This window comes from Quercus lobata, chromosome 5 (assembly GCF_001633185.2).
Source record: "Quercus lobata isolate SW786 chromosome 5, ValleyOak3.0 Primary Assembly, whole genome shotgun sequence".
Taxonomy (NCBI): Eukaryota; Viridiplantae; Streptophyta; class Magnoliopsida; order Fagales; family Fagaceae; genus Quercus; species Quercus lobata.
Window position 1 is genome coordinate 80,330,928 of NC_044908.1, and position 25,139 is coordinate 80,356,066.

A 25,139-nucleotide genomic window follows, 5' to 3' on the forward strand; every position below is an offset into this window, starting at 1 on the left:
CTGTTGAACAACTTCGATTCCTTCATAGTGGATTCATGTTTACCTTGAGGATAGCTCAGTTAAATCCTCCCCAGGTTTTTACTGGTTTGGTTTCCTGGGTGATCATATCATTATGTTATTTATCTTTCTGCTGCTTTGCATGATGTGATTGTTTAATTGTGATAACCTAGATTTGGAAATTGAACTAAGTAACAACTTGGCTAATTACCTAGGTTAATTCAATTGTGTTTTTAAGGGGTCTAAAAACTATCAAATACCATGCTTGTGTATGCTGTCTATTTTGTAATATAAAAATTCATTTGTTATTGGTATGTGCCATATTATTTAGCAATTTTTGAAATGGATACTAACCCCTAATACATCGAAATGTTTTTGTTAAAAGGGGTAAATCTTCCTTAAGTGTACCAAGAAGACTTCTTAGATTGAGCTAATCGTGAACATTAAAGAGGGAATAGAGGAACCATTATTGACACTTTATTAAAACTCTTCAGAAATGTTCAAAATGCGTATGTAACCACCACATGATTATGTAAATAAAACATGCTAGCTATCGACCTTGAACCATTGTAACAGTTACATTGTTAGCAGAGTAGCTTTGAGAGGAGTCTGTATCTAAGGCAATCTTCCTTTCAGTAAATGCAGGCTACTTTGGATAAGGAAGATCAACAATCTCACTTTTAAGCATGGAGATAACAACAGATACATTCGGCCTATCTTCAACAAAATCTTGCACACATAACAAGCCGACATGTATGCATCTCAAAATCTCCATTTCAAAACATGGTTCAGATATCATTGGGTCGATTAAGGCCATAATGTTGTTTGCATTCCATAATTTCCATGCCTGGAAACAAGAAAACAAGATTGAAATTTACATCATCAATACTAAAACATTTAAGAAACAAGCATTGGAGGTTTTCTAAAATAAGGCAATGAGAGATAACTATAACTTACAAATCCTAAAAGGCTTATGGACTGCTCATCCTTATTAAAGCTATAGTTTCTTCTTCCACTTAATATCTCTAGTAACAAAACCCCAAAACTGAAAACATCTGATTTCTCTGAAAATCACCCTTCCATTGTATATTCAGGAGACATATAGCCACTAAATTTCAAAAACATAAAACAACCAAAACTTGTCATCTCACATATCAATATTAGTATCTAATTGAATTAACCAAACCAAAAGGTACTTACTAAGTTCCAACGATCCTGTTAGTATTGGCCTAGTCTTCATTACCTCCAAAAATCCGAGCCATACCAAAATCTGATATTTTTGGATTTAGCTCTTTGTCCAACAAGATGTTACTTGCCTTTAGATCTCTATGAATAATCCTTAATCTCGAATCCCTATGAAGGTAGAGTAGACCTCGAACAATTCCATCAATAATGTTGAAGCGTCTTCTCCAATCTAGCAGTTTTTCTTTGTGTGGATCTAATGAATTTAAATAAAAGTAAATAAACAAGAGAAAAAAAGTTAGTATCAAACTTACAAGGTGAGTGAACACAAAGTTTTCAAACAAAGTTCATTTGGTGGAAGTCAACGAAAAACTGTTTCAAGTGAAGTACCACAACAAAGAATATTGATTCATTGTCTACAATACACTATTTTCGTCAACAAAATAATTTTTTTATAAAAATTTTAGCATTTTGTAATAAAAAATGGTATCAAAATTAACTAACCGAAGAGGAATGCATCTAGACTTTTGTTTGGCATGTATTCATATATCAACATCCTCTCTTCTCCTTCGACACAGCAGCAAAGGAGCCTAACAAGATTCCAATGTTGGAGTTTAGAAATTGCTACCATCTCATTCATAAATTCTTTTAACCCTTGTCCTGAAGATTTGGAGAGTCTTTTTACTGCAACCTCTTGTCCATCTGACAACTTTCCCTATAAACAAACATCAAATCATTAATTAGATATTCAAATTATTAGACAAAAATCCTCTAGAATGTTACCCTATATACAGGACCAAAACCACCATGCGTAAGCTTGTTAAATTGATGGATGTTGTTTGTTGCACTCGTCAGCTTCTCAAAATTGAATAACGGTAGCTCCTAGACCTGAACTTGGTTCAAGTTGTCTCCAAGCATGTTTTCACTAGGGAATTTGTTGTGTGCTTCCTCTCTATTGAACAACAAGATTCCCTTTGCTTTCTTTTTCATTGCTGATTTCCACAACAATTGCCAAAAATCTCTAAATTGTAGCAAAACTTCCTAGTCCATTGTGTAAATTTTTTGTCAGAATATTACCTTTGTGTTTAGCTATCCACCTCCACAATATGAAAGTGCAGATTGAAATGGAAACTGTTCCTATTACCACTGTGATTGTGATAATTTTTTTCACATCTCCCTTTTTATCTGTTAACAGCAAAAAATATTACACTAATTTTTGGGCCTTTCAAATCAGAAAAAAAGTATTACTATAAGGGCTTATTAGCTTACTTTTTGGTCCAAGTTCTCAAGGCTTTATAAACAAAGTTGTTGGACTATTGTAACTAAGAAAATACATAATGGTGAGAGACAAGGGTTTGGGTGCGAATTTCTTCAATGGCCATTGTAACCTATTGAAGCATGCCTATTATTTGGATTTCTTTCAAAAAGTTGTTTAGAAGATTTAATTGCGATAAAGTTGAGTTTTGTTAAACTCCTAGAGATAATCTTATATATTTTGAAGTTTGTTGTATATGCTAAAATTCCACGATAAAACGATTAGTGTTACTTATAGCTCTCCACCATCTATATATTACTAAAAGTTGGAGCATAGCGTTTAATGTTGCTGCTCTCACGTTACGCCACATCAGCTGCCATGTCATTCTTTTTTTTTTTTTTTTAATTATAATTTGTCCTACAATTTTAAAATAGTTTTTACAATTTTCAACCCTATAAATGCAGCCCACTACTTATTTATTTACTTCCACTATCATCTTATAATAAATCTGTATAATTAATTCAGTCCACTTCTTATTTATTTAATTCTACTATCAAGCCTAAGCTAAAGTTGTTTCAATTCAATTTTAGGGTTTTGTGTGAGCCATTTCAGCTTAGAGGAAAAAAAAAAAAAAAAAAAAACTCCTAAAGCTTGAAAGGCTTCAACATTTGTATTGTTTTTAACATTTATTTTTTTTTAATATTTACACTTCTCCGTCCTTTCTCTCTCCCTTACCATTTCATCTCCCCACTCCTTTTTCAATCTTTCTCCCTCTCTTACCTTTTCATCTCCCCACTACCTTCTACATTAATATCATTCTTCCTCTTTCCCTTCATCTTCCTATATTTTTGTCTCTTTTTATTCACACACTCTTACTATAAATTTGTCACTATCTCTTCTATTCTATGCATAGTTTTCCCTCACAAAAAAAAAAAAAAAGGTTCCCTCTCTCTCTCCCTCTCTCTCTCTCTCTAAATTTTTTGGTGGATTTTTTTTTTTATTTTTCTTGCATCTCTACTTTAGGTTGATAATTTTTTATATTCTTTAAAAATTTAGTTTTGTTTTTTAAATTGTGATTTAGTTTTGTTCTTAAAATATTTTTTTTATTCGCTTTGATTGTTAAATGTTATCATATTGCGTTCTAAAGAATTAAATATAGCATATAATCTATATATTACTAAAAGCTATAGTGTAGCGTTTAATGCTGCTGCTTTCACGTTACGCAACATCAGCTGACATGTCATTCTTTTTTTTTCTTTTCTTTTTTAAAATATAATTTGTCCTACAATTTTAAAGTGGCTTTTACAATTTTCAGCCCAATAAATGCAGCTCACTACTTATTTATTTACTTCCACTATCACCTAATGTGTACCATGTTTCATCATTAGAAAAATCTCCGAAATGCGGCAACCATGGGTGCAAATTTCTTTGTTGGTACTCTCCCTTTATATGCATTGTCCATGCGCAGTTGATGGCATGCAACGTGGCCAGGTCTATGACAAAATTTGTAAGGTGACCTAGGTCTGTAAGGATCACCAATATTACCAATTTGTGGAGTTCTTGGTGTGGAGTCACTTTAAATCGCTCAATCTAAACGTTCATCAACTGGCTTTCCTGCTAATGCAAAGTTATCAGCAATGGAGTCGATCTGTTTCGCAACAAATTTGGTAATAGAGAGATGTCCTCTATAGGTGGTTTGAAGTTGATGCTTTAGTTGTAGAACTCAACAATGAGATTGAGAATCTGAGATGCATTGCATTTTTTCCAACTATAGCCACAATGTATATCATTTGTATAAAATATTAAAATGACCCTTCACTTATATTATGTAAGAATTAAAATTCCCCTAAATTCTTTAGCTTCTCTTATCATAAAAATAATACGTATATTATTTGTATTGAAATTCTGAATATTCGTTCAGTTTGAATCAATCGACAAATGTTTTAAGATTCCTATCAAATTGTACAAATGAACATAAATATAACCACAATATCATTATCTCAAGAACAAATGCTACCTATCGACCTTCAACCACTGTAACAGTAACATTGTTAATAGAGCATTTACATTGGCTGCTTTGAGAGGACTCTGTATAGAAAGCAATCTCCCTTTCAGTAAATGAAGGCTGCTTTGGAAGATCAACAATCTCACTTTTAAGCATGGAAATAAAAAAAGATATAGTCGGCCTCTCTTTGGCAAAATCTTGCACACACAACAATCCAACATGTATGCACCTCAAAATCTCCATTTTAAAGCAAGGTTCAGATATCATTGGGTCTATTAAGGCTACAATGTTGTCTACATTCCACAATTTCCATGCCTGGAAAATAACATAAAAACAAGATTGCAATTCTTAGCTTCAATACAAAAACACTCAAGAAAGAAGCATTGGAGGTTTTCAAAATAAGGGAAATGAAAGAAGGAAGACTTACAAATCCTAAAAGGCTCATGCACTGCTCATCATGATGAAAGCTTGTGTTTCTTCTTCCACTAACTATCTCTAGTAACAACACTCCAAAGCTAAAGACATATGATTTCTCTGAAAATCGTCCTTCCATTGCATATTTAGGAGACATATAGCCACTAAATTTTCATAACAAAAAACATCAAAATCTTGTCATCTCAAATAGGCATCTAATTGATTGGTGAAAAACAAAAGATACTAAGTTCCAACAACCCTCTTAGTATTGGCCTGGTCTTCATTTCCTCCAAAAATCTGATATTTTTGGATTTAGCTCTTTATCCAACAAGATATTACTTGCCTTAAATCTCTATGTATAATCCTTAATCTAGAATTCCTATGAAGGTAGAGCAGACCTCGACCAATTCCTTCAATAATGTTGAACTGTTTTCTCCAATCTAGCCATTTTTCTTTGTCTGGGTCTATTGAGTTTGAACAAAAGAGAGAGAAACTCACAAGGTGAATGAACATAAAGTTTGCAAAAGAAATTCATATAGTGAAGTCATAAGAGAACTGGAAAAGTCTGTTCAAGTGATATATTAAAACAAAGACTACTGTTTCGTTATCTCATAATACACTAACAATATTTATATGCAGAAAATGTAAAAATGTAACGCATTTGCATTATAATAGAGGGCATCAAAATGAACTAACCGAAGAGGAATGCATCCAGGCTTTTGTTCGGCATGTATTCATAGATCAACATCTTTTCATCTCCTTCAACACAACAACCAAGAAGTCTAACAAGATTCCAATGTTGGAGTTTAGAAATTACTATCACCTCATTCATAAATTCTTGTAACCCTTGTCCAAAGTCTTTAGAAAGTCTTTTTACTGCGATTTCTTGTCCATCGGACAATTCTCCCTATGAACAAACATCGAAATGATTAATTAGCTATTCAAATTATTAGACAAGAAAACTCTAGTAGAACAACCATTACCCTATATACGGGACCAAATCCACCCTGCCAAGCTTATTAGATAAATGGAAGTTGTTTGTTGCACTCGCCACCTTCTCAAAATTGAATAGTGGTAGCTCTTGGACTCTGACTTGGTTCAGGTTGTCATTATGATATTTTTGACGTGCTTCCCCTTTGTTGAACAATAAGATCTCCTCTGCTTTCGTTTTCCTTGCTAATTTACACTATAGTATTGAGTAATGTAGTATATAGCAACATTTCTGGGCCAACCGTGATAATTTAAGTTGGAAAATTAACTTTTTGTTTTGTCATCCACCTCCACAGAAAATATGTGCAGATGGAAATGAAAAATGTTCCTATGATCACTGTGATTGTGACAATTATTTTCATATCTCTCACTTTATCTGTAAATCAGGGGAAAAAAAGTGTAACAATTATTCTAACAAAACAGATGGCAAAACAGTGTTAAATCATTAGTCTTTTAACAAGGATTTCCTTATCATGGGGAGCTGGTGGGTAATGGGAGTTGGTTGAAGTTGAAAGACTAAGTTAATCAGTCAGTCCTAGTTTTGTCAGTGGTTTCTCAGGATTGTCCATATTTTACAAGTAATGTTTTGTTTTAGTCCAATTATGTTAAATTGGGTTTTGTCACAGAATTGTTAAAAAGGAAGAATGTTAGATTTTAGTTTAGCAAATTCCATGACATTGTAATCTTAGTTGAGTCTGTAATGTTTGTCAAATGTTCAAGATTAAGTGTTCAAGATGCAGCTCAAAGAAGACAGTTATTGAAGATATTGTTAGGTTCTTCAATCACTGCTCAATTGACTGAACTTGAGTTTTTGACAGTCTTTTAATCCCAGGTTGATTGATCGAATGCCAGTTCTTGACAGTGGCTTGATCTGTTGAGCTTTGATGATATACTATGATTCAAGAATAAATATACTATGATTGATTATATAGTAAATTCACAATAATTTTACTTTGAAGGTACAAAATCAAATAATCATCCAAAAAACCATCTTCCTTTTTGTTGTGAAACCTAGTCTTGATGATATATATGACTAAAATGCCCATCTTGTAGTTGTAGTAGAAACAAAAAGAGTACAAATGAGTACAATCTCTCTATAAACAAATTGATAAATTGTTGAGCTTTTAATCTTTATTGACCATTTTAAACCATTCAAAAAGAAATGATGAACAATTTAAAAATAGAAAAATGTATACTTCAGATCTACTACCATCCGATCAAAAATTAAATAAAAGAAAGAAGGGAAATACATGCACATATAAATCAAGAAACTAAGTTAAAATAAAAATAAAAGTGTAAAAAAAAAAACGGAGACCTGTTGGGTAGGAGGGTCATAGCCTCCTTAGGCTTAAAGTGGCTCCATCTCTGCGGTGGTGTATGATTTAACAGTGGTGTCCACACATTCTAGTGTGCATATAGTACGCATAAATCACAAATTTTTCTTGTAAATTGTGACTCGTGTATAGAATATTGTAATTTGTGTAATCTAGTGTGTGCACTAGTAATTATCCATGATTTAAAGCATAAGATAAATTTTGAAAGATAACAAAACAACTCACCAAGTTCTGAATAGGCAACACGAATGTAAAGATCAACTCCGCTGCTGGAGAATTTTTGTATGTCAATTAAGTTTCTAGTCCATTGCATACAACCAGTGCCAATATCATATGCATAAGCAATACAAGAACAATTCTCTAAACACTGCTGTCTGCAATAGTCTTCATTAGCAGGTGACGAATCTGCAAAGTCTGGCACCTTCATCATCTTCAGTTTCAAAAATTCATCCATTTTGCTGGCTTCATTGCCTGTAGTGTTCACCCTCTCACACTGCAAGGGTGTCCTCCTCAAACATCCACTAGTCCAATTTCCTCTATTCCATTCTTCTGTATTCTTTGGCTCAAACCCAGGTAAACAGCTGCAAATTGGTGAAGTCCGTGAATTACAGCTTCCAAATGCCCCGCAGGTACCATAAACATCACACTCACTTTTCATAGCATTCCACACGATCCTCCAATCGTCCTTATCATTATCCCAATATCTTTCCACCAAATCTCCTTCAGTAGTCAGTACATAATGAAACAAAGAATTGATGAAATAAGAAAAACTTAAAGAAATTGTTCCATTTTGATCATCTACGACACTAAATCCATTATGAAATACAGAACTCATATTTGGTATTCCAGTAAAGATCCGAGAGTCCCATGGACCACTGCGCCAATGGGGGCTACCATCTTTCCAAATGAATACTTGAACGACCGTTCGAGGTTGAATACCACAGGAGAAGCTTCCAATGGATGGAACAGAATGGCTTTTCCATGATGTCAACTGCAATTTCTCACCTGTTCTTTCATTAGTACTAATTTTCAGCTTTTGCAAGTGTGTCAGAAGGATGTTGGAAACTCTCCCATATGATTTTCCCTGTACTGTTTTCTCGCAAGACTAAGTTCCCCGAATCTAAAAGCTGGGCACTCAAATTGACAACAGAGTTTGTAACATTTGATGACCAAAGAATCTCCTTTTGTCTATTTAGTATTACAAGATTGCCGCCCTCAGAGATGGTAAGAACCCAGAAGAATCCTTGAGGGGTTTATCTCTGTTAGCTACCCATTGGGCAGGTAAATCAGATTTTTTATTATACCATATTCCAAGGTAGCGATTGGTAGAATTTACTGGGCTGAAGAATCCTAGTTTGAAAGCATTCCCATTGGAGATTATGTAGTCAAGAGTCTTTGATGGGTTCAAAAGATGTAATGGTGTCTGTGGCAGAGTCGGATTCTAAACAAAAGCAACATAGCAAGACTAGAAGAACTGGTATGCTTGTATTTCGAACAAGACCCATAACTTGTTCAATGCTTCTGGTTTGAGCGGTTTTGTGGGGATACACTGATACCCCAATATATTCAAACCATTGTTTATAGATGGCTACGGCCCACACATGGTAGGTGGGGGTGTCCTTTATAAATTAATAAATTATCTTTGGCGCATGTTAGAGATTTGATTCCAACAAACGGGTCTGCTCCTAATGATGATTTTGGATGACAGGACTACATGAGTAGTCATTGCTTCTTTTCTCAGTTCCCATAGAGTACAAAGATTCTGGTTTGTGAGAATCACCATTTTGAATGCGATGAGCAGTTATTGCTTTATTTGCTTCTTTTCCCAAACATTTATTTGAAATCTCTAGCAATAGCTGAAAGGATAAGAGCTATTACATACTTCCACACGTTTACACACGCATTAAAAACAAGTAAAACTGGGACTTGAAATCACGATTTTGAAAACCGTCACACTTTAACTTTCCTTTTCGGGTGTGTAATAAATATTTCTCAAGCTGAAAACTCGGACTTTCTATCCAAATGTTCCTAACACTATGTAGGTGTTTGGATTCCACGTCCATGGTTGCGTTTCACGTTTCACGCGTTTTCTCTTTTTTTTTTTTTTTTTTTTTTTTTTTTCGCTCAGCCCGCAATTGTTGACAAGTCAACTGTAAATAGTGCACTCGTGCACTGTTCAAGGGTCTCAGAAATTACACTTTTCAGTAACTTTTTCATTAAAAATAGGTCTTACAGCACTATTTAAACATTTAAAAATTATTTTGCTACAGTGTTTTCAGTTTCAATAAAAATAAGTTGTATCAAAACAAACCCTTTATCCCTAGCTTTTTCTTTTTTTTCCAATTATTGACTTACCTCACTTAGCTGTTGAGGATAAAAGACAAGAAACAAGTGGGGAAGACAAGCTCCCACATGACCTTGACAAAAAGAGAGAAAAGAGAGAAACACATACGAACCCATTTAAAAAAAAAAATGGCCGAATGACAAAAAGAGAGAAAAGGGAGACAAGCTCCTACTTGATACACTCTCTCTCTCTCTGCCGACTGACACACTGTTTTTCAAGAATAAATCACCACAACAAAGAGGGTGAAGTTCTATTTCTATGGGTTGAAATTTGAAAAAGATCTGTTTTTTGCTCTCTCCTTCTCCTTCTCTCTTCCTCTTTTTCTTGAAAGAAGAAGTATTGTGCCTAACGGCTATATTTGAAACGATGACGTTTGTAACAAAGGAAATACAAGATTCTGATAAAAAACTAAACGGTGTTGTTTCGAGTAAGTGACTTTTTTTTTATCACCAGGTCTCTAAACGACATCGTTTTAGCAAAGCTGAAGATATAATAAAAAGACAGAATGACACCGTTTTGGGTATTGCACAATCCCTCGGTCTCGAAGATGGTTACTATATATTCTAATCCTGGAGATTAGTCGGCCAAAAGAGTCGTTGGCAAATAGATGGATGTTGGAAACTCTCCCATATGACTGTTCTTGTAGCCTTTTCTTTCAAGGCAAGGTTTCCTGAATCTAAAAGATCCAAGGCATATTGACAGTGTAATCCTTACCTTGGGATATTTAAAATAACTCATATTGGAGTTCAAAAGAAAGGCACTCGGGATTCTTGTATTTGGGGTTGGGATCAATATCTTTATGCCAGAATTGCATTTCGGTTAGTTAATATTCCATCTCCTTCTAAATTCCAACTCATTCCAATCAATAACTCCAAAACTTCAGTTTTTTTAGGAAAAAAGAAGAGTACATTATTTTTTATTTTTTATTTTTTTTAAGATTCTTTAGAACTTGAAAAATAAATCAATAAATTAACAAGGAAAATCCCCAAAAATCCAGAGAACTCAGTCCAAAATTTAACTAAAAAATAAACGAAAAGATATGTGGAGAAAGGGAATAGAACCTGAGAATGAGACAACGTTACCTGTGAGATTTGATAACAAAAATATTGGCTTTGAAACCAATTCGAACAGAGAAGCTCGGCTTTGGTAAACAAAGGGTGTGGCTTGATTTAAGACAGTAGATGATGGCAAAAAAATTAAAATTAAAATTACCTGATGATAATTCAAAATTTTTTTTAATCTAAACATTGTAAAGATTCCAGCATAAATATATAAAGAATTATGTCATGAACACATGCTAGCTATCGACCTTGAACCTTTGAAACAGTAACATCGTTAACAGAAAATTTTCTTTGGCCGCTGTGAGATAACTTCTTATCTAAGGGAATTTGCCTTTCAGTAAATGCTGGCTGCTTTGGACGAGGAAGATCAAGAATCTCACTTTTAAGCATAGAAATAACAACACATACAGTTGGCTTATCTTTGGCAAATTCTTGCACACACAACAGGCCAACATGTATGCATCTCAAAATCTCCATTTCAAAGCAGGGTTCATATACTATTGTGTCTATTAAGGCTATAATGTTGTCTGCATTCCACAATTTCCATGCCTGGAAAAATTAAAACAGGATTGAAATTCTTAGCATCAGTATTGAAAATTATAACAAACAAGCATTGGAGGTTTTCAAAAATAAGGCAATGGGATAAGGATGACTTACAAATCCTAAAAGGCTCATGGATTGCTCATCATGATAAAAGCTAGAGTTTTTTCTTCCACTTATTATCTCAAGTAACAACACTCCAAAGCTGAAGACATCCGATTTTTCTGAAAATCGCCCTTCCATTGCATATTCAGGAGACATATAGCCACTAAATTATAACAACAAAACCCATCAAAATCTTGTTATCAAATATTTGTACTAGTATCTAATTGAATTGACTAAAGGAAAGGTACTTACTATGTTCCAACGACCCTATTAGTATTAGCCTGGTCTTCATCATTTCCAAAAATCCTAGCCATTCCAAAATCTGATATTTTTGGATTTAGCTCTTTATCCAACAAGATGTTACTTGCCTTTAAATCTCTATGAATAATCCTTAATATAGAATCCCTATGAAGGTAAAGTAGACCTCGACCAATTCCTTCAATAATGTTGAAACGTTTTCTCCAATCTAGCAGTTTTTCCTTGTGAGGATCTAATAATTTAAACAAAAGCATTAAGAGAAACTCGCAAGATGAAAGAAAATAAAGTTTGAAAAAAGATGTTCTAGTGTTGAAGTTATATAAGAGAATTGGAAAAGTCTATTTCAATTAAAGTATCACAACAAAGAAGATTGTTCAAATTTCCCAAAATAGTATAATGGTAATTCCTATGCAGAAAATTATCACTACTCATAAATAAATTGACATTTATATGCAGAAAATTTAACGTTGTAACGCATTTGTATTACAATAAAGGGCATCAAAATTAACTAACCAAAGAGGAATGCATCCAGACTTTTGTTTGGCATATATTCATAGATCAACATCTTTTCTTCTCCTTCAACACAGCAACCAAGAAGCCTAACAAGATTCCGATGTTGAAGTTTTGAAATTACCACCACCTCATTCATAAATTCTTTTGACCCTTGTCCAGAGGCTTTAGAAAGTCTTTTTACTGCAATCTCGTGTCCATTTGGCAATTTTCCCTATAAACAAACATCAAATGGTTAACTAGACATACAAATTATTAGACAAGAAACCTCTAGTAGAGCAACCATTACCCTATATACGGGACCAAATCCACCCTTCCCAAGCTCGTTAGATAGATGGAAGTTGTTCGTTGCACTTGCCAGCTTCTCAAAATTGAATAGCGGTAGCTCTTGGACTTTAACTTGGTCCAAGTTGTCATTATGAAATTTTGGTTGTGCTTGTACTCTGTTGAACAATAAGATCTCCTTCGCTTTCTTTTTCCTTCCTAATGTCCACTATAGTAGTGAGTGATGTAATATATAGCAACATTTACTAGTCCATTGAGCTAATTTAATTGGGAATATTACCTTTTAGATTTGTCGTCCGCCTCCACAATAAATAAGTGCAGATGGAAAGGAAAATTGTTCCTGTGATCACTGTGATTGTGACAATTTTTTTCACATCTCCCACTTTATCTGTAAATGAGGGGAAAAAAGTATAATACTTGTTCAAAATATATATATATATATATAGTGCAAAACTGTTTTAAATAAAGAGTCTTTGACACTGATTTCCTTATCATGGGGAGCCAGGGCCAACCCAAAGACTAGGCAACTTAGGCCTAGGCCTAAGGCCCCACAACCAAAAATCAAATTCCCTAGTAAAAAAAGGCCTCATCTTTCTCCATAAAAAGCTCAAAATTTTATAAAAATATAACATTTTTTAAATAATCAATACTTTTTTTTATGAGTAATGCTAAAGATACAACAAAATTTACTATAGACTTAATTGACATGTCACCAATCACATAAAAAATTTATTCAAATACAAATAAATTAAGTTGTTGAAATTCATTAATTATAGTCATTATCACATTATATTGTAAACATTTTATAGTATCTTTAGTATTTTTCTTTTTCATTTCTAACAAGGCTTCTAAAATAGGAGACTAATAGAAATTTAACCCAATTGAAACCCTAAAATGTTTCAAAAAAAAAAAAAACTACAAATGTGATAGAACATCAATGATGACTAATCTCCCCTAATAGTTCGAGACTTTAATTTTTGTAAACTAATCTCCTACAAAGCCATGCCCAAATAATATCTATCTATCTCTTCCTCTTAAAAAGAAGATATAAAATTAAATTTTAGATTAAAACTTTACTTAACTATGCATAGTCATATATCTAAGTTAAAGTAAGTTTTTTTTTTAAATAATTTTTTTAGTTCTTTTTGTTTAAATTTATGGTTTAACTATGTTATTCAATCCTCTATATGAAATTAACCTTAGTTTAGTTAGTATTATTCATCAATTTATGTATTTACATCAAATTAGTCTTAATTTAATTATTATTATATAATTTTATTTAACTAATGTTTACATATAAAAAGCCCCATATAAAACTAAGGAACCTAATTTGAAGCCTAATTTTCACATAAAAGTATAAAACAAAAATAACTTACCAAGTTCTGAGTAGGCCACACGAATATAAAGATCAACTCCCAAACTGGAGAATTGTTGTGCATCAATTACTTTCTCAGTCCAAGACATACAACCAACGCCAGTTTCATATGCATATGCTATGCAAGAACAATTTTCCAAGCATTGCTCTCTGCATTTGTTTTCAGAAGCACTTGACCAAGCTGCAATGTCTGGCACTTTCATCATCTTCAATTTCAAAAACCCGTCTTTTTTTCCTTCTTCACCACCAATGTTCTCCCTCTCACACTGCAACGGTGCCCTCCTAACACATCCACTAGTCCAATTGCCTTGATTCCATTCTTCTAAATTATTTGGCTCGAACCCCTGGAAGCAGCTACAAATTGGTGTATTCTGTGGATCACAGGTTCCGAATGCCCCACACTTGCCATAAACATCACAATCAGTGTGCAAAGCTAACCACACGACATCCTTAAAACCATTAGACATATATTTGAGCACTAGATTCCCTTGTGAATTCAAGGCAAAATAGGACAAAGACTTGTCTTCATAAGCATAAGTTAGATAAAAATTTCCATCTTGACCATCTACAAAATTGAAACCATTAAGATATACAGAATCCATATCCGGTATTCCAATGAAGATCCGACTGTTCCATGGACCACTGCGCCAATATGGACTACCGTCTTTCCAAATGAATACTTGAGGAAGTCTAGGAGGTTGAATACCACACGAGAAGATTCCAATGGATGGATCAGAAGGGCTTTTCCAAGATGTAATCTGCACTTTCTTACCTGTTCTTACATTAGCACTAAGCTTCATCGTTGGCAAGACTGTATCAGAAGGATATTGGAAACTCTCCCATATTGTCCCTGTAGTGTTTTCTTGCAAGACCAGGTTCCCTGAATCCAAAAGCTGGGCTCTTGAATTGGGAACAGAGTTTGTAACATTCGCTGACCAAATTACCTCCTTCTCTCCATTTAGTACCTCAAGAACTCCGTCTTCAGATATGGTAAGAACCCCATTAGAATCCCCAAGAGGTTTCTGTCTGTTAGCTACCCATACAACTGTGCATCCAGAGATGTTATTATACCATATTCCGACGTATCGATTGGTAGATTTTTCTGGGCTGAAGAATCCCAGTTTGAAAGCACTCCCATTGGAGATTATATAGCCAGGGTCTTTGATGGGTTCAGAAGATGTGATGGTGTCTGTGGCAGAACCAGATTCAAAACAAATGCAATATAGCAAGACTAGAAGAACTGACATGCTCGTGTTTCGAACACGTCCCATAACTTGTTCAATGCTGAGAATGAAGATTTTAGATGCCAGGAACACCATTAAGTCATTGCCTCTTTTCATACTTTTCTTAAAGAGCTGCATAGTTGAACTTTCTATTACTCGAAGTTAAAGCAGCCCACATTGACTCAAATGTTAAACATTTGGATCTATTTTGGGCCATTCATTCATTTGAAAAATTTGCTCTTGTTTGTTCAAGATATTTTGAAATTAGATACCCAATAGGTAGCGTTCACACACTAGATCACTATCATGGGCTTGTGAAAAATCTCACATACTTTCTTCTCAACAATCTAACATTTCAGCATCAAACAACACAACAGCAACACAATGGCTCCGTGAAAGAAAGTCATGGGAAGCTAGTTGAATTATTTTCTTGTTATTTTTACATTATTTAGCTGAAATGACAATCTAAATCATAAAAGTTATGCTGAATATTCTTTCACACTTCTTCATATCCATTATTTCATACACATATCCACAAATAATACAAAAATATACACATTTTAAGCAGAAAAAAAAAGTGTCCACTTTTAAAACTAAAAATGTATGTGAAAAAATAGATATTAAATAGTGGACGCAAGAGAATAAAAGCTGTACAAGTTATGAATCATTAAATGGACAGAATTTGATGTAGTGGGGTGCACTGTGCACATTGCACTGACTCTATTGGTCCAGCACACATGATGAAATAGATATTAAATAGTGGACGCAAGAGAATAAAAGCTGTACAAGTTATGAATCATTAAATGGACAGAATTTGATGTAGTGGGGTGCGCTGTGCACATTGCACTGACTCTATTGGTCCAGCACACAAGATGAAGGCCTAATTGTAGTTATTGTAGTTTTATTTATGTGGGCTGTTCATTTTATTTGTATATCCATTCTTTTGTTAATTAATCGTTTAATCACTTTAATTTGGACTTGATTGTTAGATTAGCCTAAAATTGACTAAACTGTAATTTAAAATTTGGTGTCTATTTCTTAATCAAGTTAGATTTGATTGTTCTCAAAAACTGATTTTTCCATTGTTTGGTTAACAAGAGAAAATAGGGGAAAAATAGTAGGGCCCAAGAGTTTTCCACCCAGGCCTACCAAATTGTCCCTTGCCCAAATTGTTTCTGGTGGTATTGTGTTTATAGCATATTTTGTGTACTATAGAACAGTTATGGTAATATTGGTTGGGGTAGTTATTTGGAGTCGGGTTGTGTTTTAGGATAGCTACAAAATCTTCTTTAGTAGCTTTCAGGGATTGGCTCTTTGGGCCTTGTTGCGGTGTTTTATAAGTTGAATGAAATCTTCTTTTAGTAGTCAGTTGTTTATTGTAGCCCAATGGATTGGAACTTTAACCATTATATGAAGTCATAATTAATTTAAAAACAAATTAAAATACAAATAAATAGGGCGAAAATAACCAAATATCACATTTTAACAAAATTTGTGGCAAACTAACACTATTTCGGAAATATTTAGCAATCTATCACTTTTTTAGTACTCAAGTTCCACAAAATCAAGTTCTAAATAGTACTCGAGTTCAGTGAACTCGAGTTCCTAGTGAGTCATCAACATGGCATTACTAACCTGGAATTTGTGTAATTAAAAAAATAATGTGGTACTCGATATTACTGAAATCGAGTACTTCTTTATAGTACTCGAGCTTCATAAAGTCAAGTACCTTGTTTTTCTTCTTCTTCTTTTTTTTTTTTCCCCCTACTTTTCATACAGTCGAGTTCTTTTCTATCTCTTTGTCTCACGTAGAGGGACTCTTTCTTCTTTTCTTTTCTTTTTTTCTTTTTTATTTTTTTTATTTCCCGTAGGAACTCACTCTTGCAAGTCAAATAAACTTGTCAAGTCAAAGAAAATGGCAAGCATTTATGGCCAAAGAAAAGAAGCATGAATTTGGTTTGCATGTTAGGTATTGGTCCTGGCCATCTTCTTTAACAATTCATGTAATGCAAACTCTTGCATTTCTTCACACATGAAACTTCTTGAATATCATGCATCTTCCTGACATGGGCATGTAAGCCATTTAATGGTTAGTTGGCTAATGTCAAGCTACTAAGTTTGACTATTCAAACCATTCCAACGCAAACAAAATGTAGGAAAAAAATAAAAATAAAAAGGGTACTCGACTGCACTAAGCTCGAGTACTATAAAGAGATACTCAATTTTGCGGAACTTGAGTACTAAAAAAGTGGTAGATTACTAAATATTTTCGAAACAGTGCTAGTTTATCACAAATTTTGCCAAAACGTGATATTTGGCTATTATCACCAATTATAATCAAGGTATATATATGTAAGAATTAGACACCGTAATTGAAAGCATCTAAATAAAATTAAACAATTTTCAAGTGCATTTTCTTAAACTAAATAAGAAAACTAAGAAATAACAAAGACTAAACAAAAAATTAATATTAAATTATAATAAATCCTTCAAATTCAAAGCATAATTACATAAATAAACAAATCGTCTCCAAGTTTTGCATTGTAACATTACAAAATAAAGAATCATTCAATAAAAAACACACCATCATCATTTATAAACACAAATTTTAATCTTATCAAGTACATAATAAGCAATAATGAATGAAATAATAATAAAAATTGCAAATAGATTTTAATTTTTGTGGTAAATGATGATAATTTTACTCTAAAGAAACAATAAGGGGACTAGGAGAAACTTCCATGAGTATCAACAAGGGCCCAATTGAAAAATAAAATTGATGAGTTAAAGTTCCCAAGTTATACAACAATTAATAGGTCCAATATAACTCAACTATGGATCAAACCATTAAATGAGCGTTTGAATGGACCAGTATGAGCACAAGATGGGCTTGATATCAGCATCAAATCAATTACAACTTTGGCATCACCTTCAAGGAGAACAAATTTGGAATGAAGACCATTGTTCCATTGGCATGAAGCAGGGAGGATGAGGTCTGCTACTTAATTGATTTCTGGGATTGGTTTGGAGAATGGAGATAGTTGTGGAGTGAAGTTGGGGATTGTATGGACCCATGGATCAGTCCATATATTGTTATTTTGAGCCTGATTCAATGTGGTGGCACAGACCATTGTTAAGCAATGGAATAGAATTGTTAAGTTCCTTTCCAGATGGGAAGAGTTGATTTCTTCTATCTTGAACATGTTTAGATTTGAGGAGATGAACCCAAGTCTTATCTGCATTAGAAGCTACTGGTGAGCCCAACTTAGAGATCAAGGCTTTATTTAGATCATCAGTTCTTCTGAGGCCAAGATCTTCAACGGAGTATGCTGTCTATTTTGTGGTAGATGTTCTTTCAAAAGCAGTACGAATGTTCATTTGTTATTGGTAGGTGCCATATTAATTAGCAATTTTTAAAATTTACCTTAAACCCCTAATATACAAATAATTTTGTGTTAAAGAGAGGTAAATCATCTTAAGTGTACCAAGAAGAAAATATGGTTTATTTCTTCAAAGATTGGACTAATGGTGGTGGACATTGAAGAGGGACTAGAAGAATCAATATTAACACCATATAAGATTCTTCAGAAAGTCTTTAATATTGATATGTAAATACAACATGATTATGTCAATAACACATGCCAGCTATCGACCTTGAACCATTGTAACAGTAACGTTGTTAACAGAGCATTTTCTTTGGCTACTCTGAGAATACTGTGTATCTAGCCCAATCTGCCTTTCAGTAAATGCCGGCTGCTTTGGATAAGGAAGATCAACAATCTCACTTTTAAGCATAGAAATAACAACAAATATAGTCGGCCTATCTTTGGCAAAATCTTGCACACACAACAATCCGACATGTATGCATCTCAACATCTCCATTTCAAAACAAGGTTCTGATATCATTGGGTCTATTAAGGCTACAATGTTGTCTTCATTCCACAATTTCCATGTCTAGAAACATAAAAACAAGATTGAAATTCTTAGCATCAATACTAAAACATATAAGAAAGAAGCATTGGAGGTTTTTAGAAATAAGGCAATGAGAGAAGGAAGACTTACAAAACCTAAAAGGCTCATGGACTGCTCATCATGATAAAAGCTTGTGTTTCTTCTCCCACTGACCATCTCTAGTAACAACACTCCAAAGCTGAAGACATCCAATTTCTCTGAAAATCGTCCTTCCATTGCATATTTAGGAGACATATAGCCACTAAATTTTTACAACAAAACACATCCAAATCTTGTTAACTAAAATAGGTATCAAATTGAATTAGCCAAAACAAAAGGTACTTACTACGTTCCAACAACCCTTTTAGTATTGGCATGGTCCTCATTTCTTCCAAAAATCCTGGCCATACCAAAATCTGATATTTTTAGATTTAGCTCTTCATCCAACAGGATATTACTTGCCTTTAGATCTCAATGGATAATCCTTAATCTAGAATCCCTATGAAGGTAGAGTAGACCTCGACCAATTCCTTCAATAATGTTGAATCGTGTTCTCCAATCTAGCAATTTTTCTTTGTGTGGGTCTATTGAGTTTAAGCAAAAGAAATAAAAGAGAGAAACGCACAAAGTGAATGAACATAAAGTTTGCAAAAGGAGTTCATATGGTGACGTCATAGGAGAATTGGAAAAATATGTTTCAACTGACGTATCAAAACAAAGAATATAGTCCATTGTCTCATAATACACTAACAATATTTATATGCAGAAAATGTAAAAATGTAACGTTTTTTTTTTCTTTTTTTTTTTTTTTTTGAGAATAAAAAATGTAACGTATTTGTATTATAAGAAAGGGCATCAAAAATCAAAATGAACTAACCAAAGAGGAATGCATTTAGGCTTTTGTTTGGCATGTATTCATAGATCAGCATCTTTTCGTCTCCTTCAACACAACAACCAAGAAGCCTAACAAGATTCTGATGTTGGAGTTTAGAAATTACTACCACTTCATTCATAAATTCTTGTAACCCTTGTCATGAGGCTTTAGAAAGTCTTTTTACTGCAATCTCTTGTTCATCTAACAATTTTCCCAATAAACAAACATCATATGATGAATTAGATATTCAAATTATTAGACAAGAAACCTCTAGTAGAACAACCATTACCCTATATACGGGACCAAATCCACCCTGCCTGAGCTTATTAGATAGACGGAAGTTGTTTGTTGCACTCGCCAGCTTCTCAAAATTGAATAGTGGTAGGTCTTGATCTCTAACTCGGTTCAGGTTGTCACTATGAAATTTTTTATTTGCTTCTCCTTTGTTGAACAATAAGATCTCCTTTGCTTTCCTTTTCCTTGCTAATTTACACTATAGTAGTGAGTAATGTAATATATAGCAACACTTTCTAGTTTAAGTGGGAAAATTACCTTTTTGCTTTGCCATCCACCACCACAGTAAATAAGTGCTGATGGAAATGAAAATTGCTCCTAATACCACTGTGATTGTAACAATTTTTTTCGCATCTCCCACTATATCTGTAAATCAGAAAAAAGAAAATGATTTCCTTATCATGAGGAGCTAGGGAGGTAATGGGAGTTGGGTTGAAGTTGTAAGACTAAGTAACCTAACAACTGGACCAAATGTGGTTAATTTGAAGCCTAATTTTCGCAAAACAAAAACAGCTCACCGAGTTCTGAGTAGGTCACACGACCATAAAGGTCAACTCCATCAGTGGAGAATCGCTGTGTGTCAGTTAAGTTTCTAGTCCATGACATACATCCAGTGCCAGGTTCATATGCATATGCTAAACAAGAACAATTCTCCAAGCACTTCTCTCTGCATTTGTCTTGATCTCGAGGACTTGACCAATCTGCATTGTCTGGCACTTTCATCATGTTCAGCGTCAAAAACCCATCTTTTTTTCCTTCTTCACCACTAGTGTTCACCCTCTCACACTGCAAGGATGTCCTCCTAGCACACCCACTAGTCAAATTTCCTTTATTCCATTCTTCTGTATTCTTTGGCTCAAACCCCGGGATGCAGCTGCAAATTGGTGAATTCTGTGGATTACAGCTTCCAAATGCCCCACACTTGCCATAAACGTCACACTCAATCTTCAAAGCTGACCAGCCTAACACCCAATCGTCCTTCTCATAATACCAATATTTTTCTTCTAGATTTACCTGTAAATTCAAGGCATAATATGACAAGAAAGGCTCGTCTGCATAATTAAAAGTTAGATAAAATTTTCCTTCTTGATCATCTACAAAACGGAATCCCTCAAGCTAATACAGAATACATATTCGGTATTCCAATGAAGATCCGACCATTCCATGGACCACTGCGCCAATACGGGCTACCGTTTTTCCAAATGAATATTTGAGGAAGACTAAGAGGTTGAATACCAAAAGAGAATATTCCAATGGATGGATCAGAAGGGCTTTTCCAAGATGTAATCTGCACTTTCTTACCTGTTCTTACATTAGCACTAAGCTTCATCTTTGGCAAGAATGTATTAGAAGGATATTGGAAACTCTCCCATATGACTCTTCCTGTAGTGTTTTCTTCCAAGACAAGGTTTCCTGAATCTAAAAGTTGGGCACTTGAATTAGGAATGGAGTTTGTAACATTTGATGACCAAATTACCTCCTTTTGTCCATTTAGTACCACAAGAACTCCGTCCTCAGATATAGTAAGAACCCCATTAGAATCCCTGAGAGGCTTCTATCTGTTAGCTACCCATACAACTGTGAATACAGAAATGTTATTATACCATATTCCTACATATCGATTGGTAGAATTTTCTGGGCTGAAGAATCCCAGGTTGAAAAAACTCCCGTTGGAAATTATATAGTCAGGTCTTTGATGGGTTGAGACGATGTGACGATGTCTGTGGCAGAGCCAGAATCTAAACAAAAGCAACATAGCAAGAACAGAAGAACTGACATGCTTGTATTTGAAACAAGACCCATAACTTGTTTAATGCTTCTGATTTGTGAGAATGAAGATTTTAGAAGCAAGGAGCATCATTAAGTAACTGCATCTTTTCCTCATACTTTCCTTGCAATGAAATTTCTTTTTTAAGAGCTACATACTTGGACTTCCTATTAATCAATGCAGATAATATTGACTAAAATGTGAAACATTTTAAATTAGATACCCAAGGATTGCATTCACACACAAGAACAGCATTCAAATGAAGAAACGAAATAAAAAATTGGAATCTACGGAAAAACTAAGCAAAATACGCCCTTTCAAATATTTTGACTTTTGATCAATGGTGAACGTAATAACTCAAAGTCAGCTGAAGGTTAAAGTCAACAGTCAGCAACGGTCGGTGAAAAATCTCACATACTTTATTCTCAACAATCTAACATTTCAGCATCAAACAACACAACAGCAACACAATGGCTCCATGAAAGAAAGTAATGGGAAGTTAGTTGAATTATTTTCTTGATATTTTTACATTATTTTTATTATTAGATTTTCCATAATAAGTATCATTTAGCTGAAGTGGCAATCTAAGTGTGTGTTTGGTTCCGGTGTTGCGTTTGCTGAAGTTGCGTTTCTGTTTTTTTTTTTTTTTTTTTTTCACGCGTTTTGTTTTGGAGTAATGCGGTTACTGTTCATTGAATAGTAACTACAAATGTTGACTTTCTGCAGTGAACAGTGCACATATGCACTGTTTACGGACCCACAAATTACACTTTTTATCAACTTTTTCATTAAAAATAGGTCCCACAGTACTATTCACATATTTAAAAATTATTTTGCTACAGTGTTTTCAGTTTTCAGTTTTCAGTTTCAATAAAATAAGTTCTATCCAAACACACCCTAAATCATAAAAGTTAAGGCTAAATATTCTTTCGCACTCCTTCATATCCATTATTTCATACACATATCCATAATTAATGTGAAAATATATACATTTCAAAATGTAGAAGAAAAAAAATGTCCACATTTAAAAAAAAAAAGATATATATAAATAAATAAATAAAGAAAAAAGAAAAAAAAGTAGATGCTAGAGAATAAAAGCTGTAAAAGCTATGAGTCATTAAATGGACAGAATTTGATATTATTGGGTGCAATGTGCACATTGCACTGGCACCATTGGTCCAGCCCACATGTTTGGGCGTGTTATTTTTAGCGTAGATTTGGTCTCTTATTTCAAATAGAATTCGGAGAAGGGGATAAAATTAAAATTTTCAAATTAAAAAAAAAAAAAAATTACCGTGAGATATGCACAGATTGATTAAAACTATTAGTTGATTTTCTTAATTTACATAAGATTAGATTGGGACGTAACAAATATCAAGATAGATTAGGTTTCTATCTCAATTTAATTGAGAAAATTTCTTGGGTATTTGCTCAAAATGTGAATAAAATGCATTTTATAGAAAACAAATTAGTGTATTCTTAGAGATTTTAAAGAAAGCAAATTCAATTTTGTGTTTAAAATAATTTATTTACCTATTCATTTTTCACATGTTGGATTCGATGTTAGATTAGATTATGATAGTATTATCACAATACTTTTTTTTTCTCTACTTTTTTCCCTTTGGTATTGTAGTCATCTATTGCATTACTTCAAAGCCTTATTAAAAATTTTGAATTTGATTATGCATTGGATATTTGGTATGATCACATCACATTTGATATGTTTTACATATTCAGGAAAGGAGTTTAACTTTAATGTGAGTTTTAATTTTCTCTTTCTTTTTTATTTTGAATTGAAGTTTTTTTTTTTTTTTAGTTTTATGAATATTTTAGATACATTTCTTGGTGTTTTTGATTGTGCGGTAGAAAAAATTGGTTTGAGAAATTTTTTTTAAATCTAAAAGAATTATTTCCAAATTTTATATACTTTTTAATGATATCCAAAATGTTATAAATAATTTTTATTAAAACATTAATATTTTTGCTGCCTATTGAATTCCTAAGAAAAATTGTATTGTTTTCATTTTGGTACGATAAAAATTATATATATTATTACACTTGTGATTGTTCCTATAATAAAAAAAATATATATATATTATTATGAAATACATTACTATTTATTAGATTAGTCCAAATTGCAAAAAATAAAATTAAAAAGACCACCCTAAAAATATTATTACGCACAGGTCCGCGACTAGTGTTTAATAAAAATGACATCTATTTATATGGGTTTAAATAGTTTATGTTAAAATGACAAGTATACACATTTTAACATAGATAATATGAGGTGACTTGATTCATTATCCGTTTTAACACAGATGATGAATCAAGTCATCTCAAATTAATTTCCTAAGTCAACACAAAATTAATCTATCTATTAATCTTATAAATCTATTTACACTAAACATTCTTGTAAAAAAAGTGGTTCTAGGACCACAAATTATTTCACAATTTTTGTCATAACTCTGAAATGATAGATTGTGAGTGATTATCTATCATTTATATATAAACTTTTAATTTTTCTTAATCATTTACATTCTACCACATCACAATTGTGGGAAAGAAATGGTGAAATAGTACATGCGCCTATTATTCATTTTAATAGTATTCTTATTTAATACTATTTGCAGACCTACACAAAGCGTGGGAATAAATAATTATATTTTAGTTATGATATTATTCAATTTTTAGGCCATCCATATTTTTATAAATTATGTTATTGTGAGTTATATTTTCCTAATTTTTTTTTCTTATATAACTAAACTATTTGAGATTCAAATATATTATTCAAAATTTTCATTCTCTTAAAAATAGATAATTATATTTATAATTTTTCTTATCTTAGGAATAGCTTTGAACTGTTGATTGGGTTTTTTTTACTAATATAGATATATGAGATTGAAAAAACATATTTCTTAGACATTTCTAAGAGACTATACCATATTATAAATTTAATATTTAAAATAATATGTAGGAAAGAATTATACTTTATATCTATAATTGAACACTTCACCTATTGAAATGAAAGAAAATAATTTGTATAACAACATAAAAAGAATGTAATTTAACAATTTTTTTTTTACTACATACACCTTCATTTATTAAGATTTATTTTTTGACTATGCCCATGTTAAACCTTCTCATCCGCCACATCATTGCCCACATCATTATTATTATTATTTATTTATTACTTTTAATTTTTTGACAATATTAAATATATAAATATATTAGCTTTACAAATTGATCTTAGGTAGTTTTACCTTTAAAGATTCATCTACTTTAATTTTGATGTTATAACTAAATAAATAAATCAATGAAAAATTAAAACAAAAATAATGTCTATACATATTCATCTTGGGCGGTTTTAATAGTTG

The 25,139-nt window shown here is 32.9% G+C and overlaps 1 protein-coding gene and 2 pseudogenes across 1 annotated transcript; all 3 read right to left on the reverse strand.

Moving 5' to 3' along the window:
- Positions 1-643: 643 nt before the first annotated feature.
- On the reverse strand, positions 644-8,799 carry LOC115991248 (annotated as a pseudogene).
- A 2,023-nt stretch (positions 8,800-10,822) lies between these two features.
- Positions 10,823-15,080, reverse strand: LOC115991774 (G-type lectin S-receptor-like serine/threonine-protein kinase At1g11300). Its single transcript, XM_031115679.1, has 7 exons — positions 13,657-15,080; positions 12,561-12,668; positions 12,285-12,478; positions 11,999-12,209; positions 11,480-11,717; positions 11,240-11,390; positions 10,823-11,131 (listed from the first exon to the last, which is right to left on the reverse strand). The coding sequence occupies exons 1-7, from the start codon at positions 15,014-15,016 to the stop codon at positions 10,823-10,825; spliced, it is 2,571 nt and encodes an 856-aa protein (XP_030971539.1). The 5' UTR covers positions 15,017-15,080.
- Positions 15,081-18,523: 3,443 nt separating this feature from the next.
- Positions 18,524-21,800, reverse strand: LOC115991249 (annotated as a pseudogene).
- Between the last annotated feature and the right edge of the window lie 3,339 nt (positions 21,801-25,139).

What these genes read in the sequence shown, in the direction of transcription:
- LOC115991774 (XM_031115679.1), bottom strand. Translation starts at nt 15,016, where the DNA reads ATGCAGCTCTTTAAGAAAAGTATGAAAAGAGGCAATGACTTAATGGTG. An exon ending in GCGGACGACAAATCTAAAAG is followed by an intron (nt 12,479 to 12,560) that starts GTAATATTCCCA and finishes AGTGGACATTAG; the next exon opens with GAAGGAAAAAGAAAGCGAAG. An exon ending in GATTTGGTCCCGTATATAGG is followed by an intron (nt 12,210 to 12,284) that starts GTAATGGTTGCT and finishes GTTTGTTTATAG; the next exon opens with GGAAAATTGCCAAATGGACA.